The sequence below is a fragment of the Bos indicus x Bos taurus genome, chromosome 16 (genome assembly GCF_003369695.1).
Source record: "Bos indicus x Bos taurus breed Angus x Brahman F1 hybrid chromosome 16, Bos_hybrid_MaternalHap_v2.0, whole genome shotgun sequence".
Lineage (NCBI taxonomy): Eukaryota > Metazoa > Chordata > Mammalia > Artiodactyla > Bovidae > Bos > Bos indicus x Bos taurus.
Window position 1 is genome coordinate 28240121 of NC_040091.1, and position 11698 is coordinate 28251818.

The following is an 11698-nucleotide window of genomic DNA, read 5'->3' on the forward strand; positions in this document are numbered from 1 at the left end:
TGGCATTCTAAAATCTTACATCAACATTTTGTCATTTGCTCCCTTTATCTACCCTCAAATCTAAAGGAGTGATTCACATTCCTGTAGATGATGATTTTGATCACAGATTTTAAAAAATTTTGTATCAACTAGAATGGAAATAAAGCCCACTCCCTGTGCCAAGAAAAATAAAAATACCAACAGCAATGACAAAAAAATGTTCTGCCTCAATCTTAAGAGGACAGGCACATTAGAATCAATGCATTCCAATCCTAGCATCCTGTATCACTTAACTGAGACCTTGAACAAGTCTTTTAAAGTCTTTTCCTTAATTTTCTAATCTGGTTGACCTAATTCCTATAGAACTTTCTGTTCTCTCACAATTTGCAGGGTTCTGGATAAAACAGAATAAAATGTATTTTATTTGTTTCTTGCAGAATACCCTTATTATTTGAGTTAGAAATGCACATCCTCTACTTACTACAGATTTTTAAGCCCAGAGCAGCAAGTGTATCTCCCAGCCATACCACGGAGCTCAGCCCAGGTCCAATAAGAGGACAAGGAAACAATGACAAATTGGGGTTTCTCTTCTTAGGTTACAAAATCTACACAGGTAAGTGCTTAGGATACAGTGCAGTGAAAAAATGTCGAAGAGAGAAGATTGGGCAGGGGCTCCCAGTGTCCAGGGAGTCTTGTTCCTGAGAAACAAAAATCAGAAGGCGAGCTGACTGGTCAGAACTCAGTACGAAGCACAAAACACATGCCATCCCCATTGCTTCTGGCGCCCGGAACAGTTTCAACACACACACAAGCCAAGTCCTTCGATGACTATACCCCACACCTACGGCTCCAGCTTCCTTGGCACAAGCACCCCGTCCCAGGCACAGCTGCACGTCTGCACCCTCATGTTGGGCAGGCTGACCACCTGGGGCTGGAGTTGGCCTCCCTCCTGGATGCTGACAATCATGGGCAGCGAGGTCGCCTCCGAGGCGATGCACTGTCGAGGCCCCAGAAAAGGCCACTTGAAGGTCAGGGACTCTGGGGGCTGCTGGCAGGTGCCCACACACTCATAGGCCAGAAAGCCTGGGGGCTCCAGGACCCAGTTCTCAGCCCACTTCATCCCCTGCAGGTCAATGTACATCTCCTGGCGGCAGCAGCGGGTGCCCTCAGTCACCGGTGCTTTAGGATCACAGTTTCCCTGAGCTCTGTGGGGAGCAAAGAGAGGCAGAGTCAGAGGTCAGCTGAGAGGGCAGGGGTCATGGGGCCCAGGGTGAGACCTAGTGGGACACCTGGAAAGATTTATGATCCATCTCTCATTATGTTCAAAATGTTGGATATTTGTGATAAGGATGGATAACTAGAAATAACCCCCAAAATCATAATTAGAGCTGACATTACTCCCAAGAGTGGAAGGAGATATTTTATATATTCATTCATTCCCACAGCACCCTGTAAAGTTGCCCGTTTCAAAATAGGTTCACCCGCAGTGACCCACAGCACCTACCCATAGTCCCTGAGGTCCAGGGTGTGCAGCTCCAGCTGGGGCTCCCCCTGCCGGCCGCTCGACGGCCCCTGGGGGGCGAAGCGGACCAGCCTGTGGGCGCTGGAGGCCAGCGGGCCCAGGTGCTCCCGCTGCACCAGCACCTGCAGGAGCAGCGGCTGCCGGGGGCTGCGCAGCTGCTGCCAGAAGTTCACCGCCTCGGTAACGTCCAGGGCCTTCCAGCCGCTCTCGTGGATGGTCACCAGCCTGCGACACCGCACGGAGGGAGACACAGGCCCGCGCTCAGGCGTGGGGACTGGGACTGCCCGGGGTGGCCCCGGGGGCGGCACCTCTCCCACCCGCTCCCGGGTGTCCCCGCCGGGACCGAGCCGCCCCTCCTCCCGCCCCGGGCCCAGCCCTCCTTCCCTCCCCCCAGCCCCACACCGCAGCCGCGACCTCCGCACCTGGAGTCGATGAGGGCGGTGCGGTTGGAGCCGTCCTCGCGGACGTGCAGCCACTGGACGGTGACCCGGGCGCGGTCGCTGCGCGGGAAGAGGCGCTCGTGTCTGCGGAGCGCGGCCCTGGGGACCGGCTCCTGGAAGAGGCGCAGCACGGCCTGCACCAGCTCGCTGCGGGGCGGCAGCCGCTGCTCCATGTCGAACACCAGCAAATGCGAGGACGCCTCGGATGTCAGGAACCTGCCGACCACCTCTGGGGACGGGAGCGGAGTCAGCGGAGCCCCTCCGAGCACCAGGCGAGCTCTGAGGATGCAGGGCTCAGGGAGAGCGAACAGGGTTTCCCCAGGAATCCCCAGGGAGAGTTTGGAGGCTGGGAAACTGATGGGCCAGGCCAGAAACAGAGCACCTCCACTCCTAGAAAAACTGTTAGAGTCAAGCAGGCTCTCCAAAACCATCATCTGGGGTTGGGGCTTGTTTACTAGTGGTGACCCCCCTCACCACTAGTGAGGGGAGGGGCAGCTTTGGGATACTGGGCAAGGGCTGGGACTCTGAGTGAAGACTGCAGACCTGCAGGCTTCTTTAGGCAAAGGGGCAGGAGTGGGAATGGAGGGTGGAAGGCCAAGGACCAGCCAGTGAAAATCTACAGTCACCAGCTGAAATCGGCTTTTCCTAAGAGGCAGAGAAAGAGCTCTGAATTTACTTTCATTTCCCTGCCTGGTGAGGGGACTCTTGCTGGTGAAAAGGAACAGGGGCAATTTTTGTGGAATTACCGAGCCCTGAGGGAAATGGTGAGGTCAGGCACAACACCCTCTTCAGAGGCCCCAGCAATCCGTCCCCAGCACCTGAGGCTCCAGGTTGGCAGCGCGATCGCTTTATCAGCCAGCCCCATGGCTGCCAGCAGTCACCCCTGATGAGGTGTCCAGCAACGGTCTCCTCGTCTCCCCAGGCGCCTGGCCTGGTCTGTCTGTGGGTGTCCCCAGCCCTGGGGAGGTGAGAGGCTGCCATAGGACTCAGACCTGGTACCTTCCATCTCATAGAATACCCACAACTCTGGGAAGTAGTCAAAGCTAATTTAATCTCATTTCAAGAAACACAAGAGTTGTTGGGAGACTTGTCCAAAAACAAATACCAGAGGTGATAACTGAATGCAGAGGTCCTTTCTCTCTAAGGCAACACTCTGCGGAAGCCAGCCTCTTTGTCCCCTAGCACAAAGGCACCTTGACCATCTGTCTTCTCTAATCTCTCTTCTTTCCACTTTGCTTCCTGTCCCATGATTCCCTGTTCTTGCCTTGGCTTTGTCAGCCAGTCCAGCCGGCCCAGCTCCTCCTGGCCCTGAGAGGCAGGGTCCTCAGTGCAGACAGAGACCAGGAGCCCAGACCTGTCATCCTCACAGGCCATGGTACCCCCTCACCGCCCTGTGGACCCTGCACCCTGACAGCTACCACCACCACCATCACCACCACCACCACAAGGACCAGGCTGCAGCAGGAGGGCGGGCCTCACCTCGGAAGTTCTGGCTGAACCTCTTCCCCCGGGAGCGCGCCCCGTGGCCGCGCTGCAGCAGGGCCACATACTGGGCCCTCACATGGGCGGGGATGACCAGCCCCTCCACGGTGGCCTTGTCCACGATCGGGACCTCGCTGAGGTGCAGCTGCTGCAGCAGGCTGTCCAGGATCCGCTCCTCGGTCAGGGCCGCCCCAGGGCCGGCCAGGGGCAGCACCCAGAGGGCCCAGCAGAGCCACAGGGGCTGCATGGCACTGCTGGGGAGAAGGAAGGGCAGAGTGGACGTGTCCCCGGATGAGGCTCCAGGAGGGTCCCAGCAGCGGGGTGTGCTGAGAGCCAGGCTGGGCCAGCTTTATAGCAGCCCTGGGCTGGGCCAGGGTGGTGGGAGGGGGGAGAGGCTGGGAGGAAGGGAGGTCACACCCCTCAGACCTCCTGGGAGCTCAGCATCCAGACAGGTCCCTGAGCCCAAGGAGGGGGGCTGTCTAGACCGTGGACAGATGGTATTATTGTGGTCAGGTGCCTCTACCTTGGCTGGGATTGCTGGACCAGTTAAATTAAAAAGCTTGTTCCCTGATGAAGAGGCAAGGATCTCTAAGTGCTCTCTTCCCTGTCCTTCAGTCACAGAGCAAACTCCGGTCCCTGGTGTGGACTTAGAGTCCTGATTCTTGCTACAGCTCCTCTGTGTGCACACCAATACCTTGGATCTCTGGCTAAGGACCAATTCTGCCTACAAGGATGAGCATCTGAGCCTGGTGCTCAAAGGACTCCTAGGGACTGTTGAGCTTCTGGGCTGTCCACAATTGGAAAACCCAATGTTTTTCCCAGTGCTTAATGGGGAAGGGGCGACCTTCCTAGACAAGGGAGCCTGGGGTAATTTAGTACCAATGGGATTTTGCCCAATAAGGAACCTCATCCTCTCGTTTTCCCTGGCTGTTCACAGATTCAGAGATTGGAGTTGAAAAAAACATCCAGCCCGTTCCCTCCACCAATTTTTGAGCTAAGAAAACAAAGGCTCAGAGAGGCAACAATATCCCTGGCTCACAACAGTTAATGATGGATGCCTGCCTAAAGTCAAGTCTGATTCCTAGCCCACAGCTCTTTCCACAACCTCCAGCTGTTTCCAGCCAGAGTCCTTGTTCAATCCTCTGAAGCAGCCAAGTGGACTCAGCCCAGGTGACCGGGGGACTCGATGTGGGTAGGGGGCATGTCCTTCAATTTCCTGAGGCTTCACCAAATGAATGTGGATTTGCATGGTAGAGGAGTTTTAGTGGGGAATTAAAACAATTGGGCAATCAGCCAGGGGTAGGGCTGCCAGATAAAATACAGAACACAATTTGGGACATACTTTAGCACATCATTTGTTGTTTATCTGAAATTCAAATTTCACCTTTCACCAGGAGTCCCATATTTTTAATTGCTAAATCTGGCAACCCTAGCCAGAGGCCAAAGAGAAAAAGCCAGTGTGGATTGGGAAACTTCTGACAATGGGCTGATTAGCCGTCAGGCGGGGAGGGCAGCCCCCACCCTTTGTCATGCAGAAGAAGCCAGGCTTCCCCTACTTCCACTCTCACCTGTGTCTGGCCCAACACCCTGCCAGGTCATGTTGGCTGGAGATGCTTTAGTGGCCCCAGAGGTAGATCTTCTGTCTGGAAGGAGGAAAGAGGCCAAGGGAATAGAGAGTTTGGGCTTTCCTGGTGGCTCAGATGGTGGTAAAGAATCTGTTTGCAACGTGGAAGACCCAGGTTTGATCTCTGGGTCAGGAAGGGTCAGGAAGATTCCCTGGAGGAGGGCATACTCCATTATTCTTGCGTGGAGATTTCCATGCACAGAGGAACCTAGCGGGCTACAGTCCATGGAGCCGCAAGAGTTGGTCACAACTGAGCAACTAACACTTTCACTTTCACCCCGATGAAGGACCAGTTTGGACCTCGCCTAGAGCTGAGGGTAGCACGGAGGGCAATGGGCTGGCCGTCTTGAGGTGGGGGCCACAGACCCGGCCCCCAGAGAGTCTGGAAAGATGGATGCAGGGACTGAGGCAGGAGGGCAGGTAAGGAGGGCCAGGTGCCCACGACCACACTCCTATCTCTTACAGGCTGGTTTTGACCCCAGCCAGAGTCCAGACTGCCCGCTGAAGGCTGTGAGAAAATGTGAAGTCAGAGGTCATCCTGCAGACTCCGTGGATGGGGACAAACTGGACCAGAGCCTAGGCTTGGAACCAAACGGAACTGTAAGGTCAGTGAAGACTGGAGTCCAATCGTGGGTTCACTTCTGGATTAGAGCCTAGCATCTGAGGGGGAAGGGACTCCTATCTCCTTCCTGATGAGGGAGGCACTGCTGTGGTGCTCCAGAAACACCCCGAGCCCCAGCCCCAGATGCCCTGGGCTGCCCTAATCCTGCACCCATCAGCCTACCCACCCAAGACCTGGGGGCCCATGTGGCTCCTTGGGGTCTCCAGACATGACCCTGGGTGGGCAATGGGCCCTCCTTGTCCTCCAAAGCAACTTGGCCTCGGTGTCAGCTGGGCCAGCACTTCCTCCTGGGCTAAGGAGGGGTGGGGACAGGGAAGGACTAAGAACCCAGGTTTTGGTTCATCCAGACCTTCCAGGCGAGGGTGGGTCCAAGTTCAGTCCTTGCTGTGCCACTGATCAACTGTGTGGCCTTAGGTGGGTTTTCTACCCACTTCAAGATAAGTCTCCCTCTAAAACACGGGGATAATATACTTTTCTTATTCCAGCTGCACCACACAGCTTGTGGGATCTTAGTTCCCTGACCAGGGATTGAGCCCAGACCCTTGACAGAGAAAGTGCCAAGTCCTAACTACTGGACCTCTAGGGAATTCCCAATACTGAAATATGCTTTTTTTTTTTTTTGACAAAATACGTGTCAGTATTAATGGAGAGGTCATCAGAGTGCCTTGCACAGCACTGCCCTACACACACACACACACACGCACACACACACACAATAGGTGTTCAATAAATGGTAAGGATCTTTCAACTGATACTAACTTACAATGTTAAACTTTTTAAAATTTGAAGTTAATGTTTCTGCATTATTATATAGTTAATACACATAGTACAAAAGTCAAAAGATCAAAGGTGTTTGTGAAAAATGTCAGCCTCTGTGACTTTGCTGCTCGTCTCCCACTTCACCTCCCCAGAGACAGTCTGCTTACCAAGAAACTCAGATATTTTTCCCACCACATGAATCTTACTAATCTTTCATTGTGACCCATATCCCATTTTCAAATTATAATTTTATTAGAATCTTATAATTAAATACCACTCTATAATTAAAAATAATAATTTTTAATTATTTGTTTTTTGGTCCTGCTGGGTCTTCATTGCTGCACACGGGCTTCCTCTAGTTGCGGTGAGCTGGGGACTATTCTGCAGTCGCAGCACGCAGGCTTATCACTGTGGTGGCTTCTCTCATTGCGGACCACGGGCTCCAGGTGAGTGGGCTTCAGCAGTTGTGCCGCACGGGCTTTATTGATCCACCGCATGTGGAATCCTCCCGGACCAGGGATCAAACCCGCGTCCCCTGCCTTGGTAGGCAGATTCTTAACCACTAGACCACCAGGGAAGTCCTCTATTTTACAAGTGAAGTGAAAGTCGCTTAGTTGTGTCCGACTCTGCGACCCCTTGGACTATACAGTCCATGGAATTCTCTAGGCCAGAATACTGGAGTGGGTAGGCTTTCCCTTCTCCAGGGGATCTTCCCAACCCAGGGATCAAACCCAGGTCTCCCACAATGCAGGCAGATTCTTTACCAGCTGAGCCACAAAGTAAGCCTATTTTTTAAAGGGTACAGTAAAAAGTCTCTTCTATTCTGGGCACACACCGCTGCCCCCGTCATCTCCCTATCCACTCCCCCCCCCCATCCACCAGTGTTGTTAGCTCAGTTGATTCAAAGGGGCTTACTGTTCTGACACACTTGCTTCTGTGAAACCGGAAAGTATCTCAGTCCCTGTCAGTCAGGGGCGGTTGGGACAGTTTTGTGTGACCACCTTCTGAGGAAGGTTGTCTCAGGCTGCTGCTCTGGCTGCTATAACAAAATGTTGTGTGGGGGGAGGGGAAGGGGAAGGAGGGAGGGGATCGGCAAAAATGTGTTTCTTCACAGTCTGGAGGCTGGAAGTCCAAGATCAAGGTGCCAGCAAGTTTGGTTTCTTCCGAGGCCTTGCTCCTTGGCTTGCAGATGGCAGCCTTCTCTCTGTGTGCTCACATGGTCTTCCTCTGTGCCTACACATCCCTGGTGTCTCTCCGTGTGTCCAAGGACACCAGTCAGATTGAGTTAGAGCCCACCCTAGGGGCCTCATTTAGTGTAATCATCCCTTTAAAGGACGGGTTTACTGACAGCTTTGCACAGTCTCTCTATGCTTCTTCCACGCACGCATTGTTTTTTGTTTGGTTTGGTTTGGCTTTTTTTTTTTTTTTTTTTTTGACCATACTGCATGACCTAGAGAACTTCCCTGACCAGAGATCAGAGATCAAACATGTGCCTGCTGCAGTGGAAGCATGGAGTTTTAGCCACTGGCCCAAAAGGAAGTCCGAGTGTATCGTTTTACATAAAGTAATCATTCTCCTCTCTCCTTTACCCCTCTTTAAAAAATTATATACATGAATTATTCTTTTTAAAAAGTATTTATTTCACTGTGCTGGGTCTTAGTTGCTGCACTCAGAATTTTTTAGTTGCAGAGTCTTAGCCACTAGACTACCAGAGAGGTCTCTATACATGAGTTATTGAAGGTTAACTTTAGGAAACAGAATTTTCAGTGAGACCATGACCAAACCTGAGGGAGGAACTAATACAGCCTGTGATTGATACAATAACCATTGGGATGATGAGTCTTCTAATCTTTGGAGCCAAGAGAGAGTTGCTGCACAGGTAGGAAGGACAACTGTCTCCTGTTAGGGAGAAACATACAGTCATGTTCTTGTGGTCAGGCAGTTCCGATGTGTAGAAGGGAGGACACAGAAGCTGAGTTATAAGGAGTGGACTGTGTGAGTCATCGATCTATCGCCTCAGCGCTGGGTGCATCCTTCAATAGATGCTCTTTGATGAACAAAGGAATTTTGCTAAGAAGTTCTTTGAGGACTTCCCTGGTGGTCCAGTGGTTAAGATCCCACCCTTCTGATGCAGGTGGCGCAGGTTTGATCTCTGGTCAGGGAACCAAGATCCCACATGCCATTTGGAGCAGCCAAAATAAAAAAAGAAGTTCCTCGAAAGGGAGGGTGATATTAAGCTTACCTGAGAGAGGACATTGAGTTGCAGGGAGGGGTTTGTCCTTCAGGAAGAAGAGGCTTTCCTGCAATTGCTGGTGCAGGCCAAGGTCAGTGGTGTGGGAGTCCACCCTGGGGGAACTGTTTCTCAGCCACAGGTCCAGAACAAGGCCCATCTGTAGCCTCATAGCTTTGGCCTGGCAACCGCCTTTCCACAGCCCTTTCACCAGAAGCCAACGGTAGAGGCCTGGAGGAAGGGTGTCCAGGCGTAGGACCCAGGCCTTCCCTGAGTGACGTGCTGTACCCTGACCCACAGGGTGGTGGGTGGACACTCCCTCCCGCCGGGAGGCTTTCGGGGAGGGGACTGGCCCTAGGGGAGGGGGTGTATTCAGAGGGAAGGGAGAGCAGCACGGGGTGAATGGACAGCAGGGGCAGGAGGAAGGGCGACTTCCCAGCCCACAGAGCCTCGTTCGGCCCTTTTGTCTCCTGGATGAGAGCTTTACTTAGCTCACCAACAGGAAGAGGAAGTGGGGGCAGGTGGGGGGAGTTGTCAGACCACCTATGTCCCCATATTCAAAGCCCATGAGAGTCCCAGGGAGGCTACAATCCCCGAGCCATCCCACCAACACTGCCCTGCGAGCTCCAGATGTTGCAGGAAATGGGACCACTTCCAGGGCCTGAGTGTGGGTTCTTGTCTAACACTCAGAAAGGAATCGTCTGAGGAGCCACATGTGCTAACAAAGCAACAGAAGGGGCACCCGGGCGGAGAGCAGTTAGGGTAAGGGAACCCAGGAGAACAGCTCTGCCACAGTCTGTTCGAAGTCTCAAGTTCTGTGGTGATGGGATCAGTTTCCAGGTTGTCTTTGGCCAGTCTTTCTGACCCAGAGTCCTGCCTGGTGGTGCACGCTTTGCTCAGCCAAGATGGATGCCAGCGAGAGGATTCTGGAAGACTGTCAGACACGTGGTGTCTCCTTTTGACCTTTCCCGAACTCTTCTGGTTGGTGGTGGCATGTTAGTTCCATGTTCCTTACTGGGGCCTCCTGTCATAAAATAACTCACGCAGATGGTTACTGTGGTGCCTGGCCAGGGTGGGTGGCTTCCTCCCCTAACACAGGGAGCACTGTCTCCTGCCCGAGTGAGTGCGCCCGCCCCAGACTCCTCCACCACCCATGCTGCCAAGCCCATGGGCCTCTGGCAGAGGAGATGTGGCCTCCACAGGCTCCCCCAGGCCCTGGGTTGGGGTCTCCCAGGGTACAGGGAGCTGCCAGAGCCGTTGAGGTTCTTGCCATGAGCTGAGACCACCAGCTGCCTAGTGTCCCTTCTCTATGCCATCTGAGAGGGCAAGGGCATCTACACCAGACTAAGCAAATGGGGCTCAGAGGAGACGCAGTCGCATGGTGAGCCGGCCACCCGTTTTCCAGGGCCAGGTCTTGGCTGGGACAGGCTGGGCAGCTGGAGGGGACGGGGTGGCTGTGCCACCCAGATCAAATCCAGGCCCAGATCAAAGCGACAGCATCTCCCTCACTGCGTACGGCTGCTCCCACTGCAGGGAGCAGTCCTGCCATTTCCCTCCAGCATTAAAGATGTACCCAGGAGTTCATCTTTTCCTTCCTTTGTGGTGGGCCTTACTTGGGGGGGTCTCACTCTGTCCAGGACAAGAGTGCAGAAGACCTGGGAGGCTCTGGAATCGGTTACGTGTGCAGAGCAGCCATGTTTACCCGCACAGAGAAGCCTCTAGACAGAGATCCAAGCAGGCTTGGTTTTGTTTGGTTCTGTATATTTGTTTTGTTCCTCTTAACGGCTTAAGGCTCCATCTGTCAGTGAACATTTTTTGTTGGAGCAAACACCTGGAGAGTTTATGGTGAGGGCAACTTCCCCGCATCCCCGCCTGTGGTCGGCCACACCACACACTAGGCAGGCTTTGTCTGGGGGACAAAAGCGGGTCTGCTGATGGTGAGCTATCGCCTGTCTTTCTCTGTCAACAGCAGCAAACTCCCCTCTAACTCCTCCTCACCTCGCACCCCTGCCCAGCAGTAGAGCCCAAACATGCCTCTCCATTATAAAGACAAGACTTTTCTGGGGACTTCCCTGGTGGTGCAGTGGTAAGACCCCAGTGCAGGGGGTGTGGGTTTGATCCCTGGTTGGGGAACGAAGATCCCACATGTCATGTGGTATGGCCAAAAGGAAAAGAAAAATTAAGGGAAAAAAAAAAAAAGACAAGAGTTTCCTGGATTCCGAAAAGCACAGTTGTAATTGTAACACAAGTTGTTTTCTTCCTCACTCTCTCCCTTTCTTTTCTTTTTTCTTTTTCCCCCTGAAAGTGTTGTTATCAGTATTAGTCTCTTATTTGCCCCCCCCCCACAACCCAAATAAAAATGTCCAGAAAGAAAAACACCCACATAAACTATCCTCAAATCTTGCCCTGCAGAAGGAACTTCTAGAAGCGGTTTGTCTCCATATTTTCCTCTTCCTGCCTCCCTCTCTTCTATTAATTAAGAAGTGTTTACCTGGAGAAGGAAATGGCAACCCACTCTAGTATTCTTGCCTGGAAAAGTCAATGGACAGAGGAGCCTGGTGGACAGCAGTCTATGGGGTTACATGACTGAGCATGAGTGCATGAGGGTGGAGGGAGATGGGTTGGTAGCAATAAACTGATAGAACGAAAAAAAAGAAATGTTTACTGATGACTCTGCCCCTTCTCTGTATCCTGGGGACAGCTAAGGAGACAAAAGAGCAGTGGATTCAAGAGGAAGCTTGAGTTCAGTGCCAGAAAGTTGGGGGTGGGGGCAGCCCAAGGGTTCCCTAAATGCTGTGTTTTGGGTGGTTCCACACCCTCGCCCCACCAGGTCTGGGATCTCCCTTTGCTTCAGTCCCCTCACACCCTGGGAGGAAGACGTTGTTGACACTGAACACCAAAGGCTCAGAGCAGTTAAGACCCTGGTCCAAGGCCATAGATTGCTAATGAGAGCACTGAGGGGAGCCAGTCCTGGCCAGTGACCTTGGACAAGTTCATCACCTTGCCTGCACCTTGGTTTCTTTATCTGTGAGATAGGAAC

General features: G+C 53.0%; 1 protein-coding gene and 1 long non-coding RNA gene across 2 annotated transcripts; one reads left to right on the forward strand and one right to left on the reverse strand.

Moving 5' to 3' along the window:
* Positions 1-543: 543 nt before the first annotated feature.
* LOC113906454 (left-right determination factor 2-like) lies at positions 544-3736 on the reverse strand. The gene is made up of 4 exons (XM_027564607.1): positions 3421-3736; positions 1924-2170; positions 1484-1726; positions 544-1184 (listed from the first exon to the last, which is right to left on the reverse strand). The coding sequence occupies exons 1-4, from the start codon at positions 3668-3670 to the stop codon at positions 821-823; spliced, it is 1104 nt and encodes a 367-aa protein (XP_027420408.1). The 5' UTR covers positions 3671-3736; the 3' UTR covers positions 544-820.
* Positions 3737-3867: 131 nt separating this feature from the next.
* Positions 3868-6973, forward strand: LOC113907074. The gene is made up of 3 exons (XR_003515078.1): positions 3868-4593; positions 5513-5652; positions 6788-6973. It is a non-coding gene; the product is annotated as an uncharacterized LOC113907074 (long non-coding RNA).
* The last annotated feature ends 4725 nt before the right edge of the window (positions 6974-11698 follow it).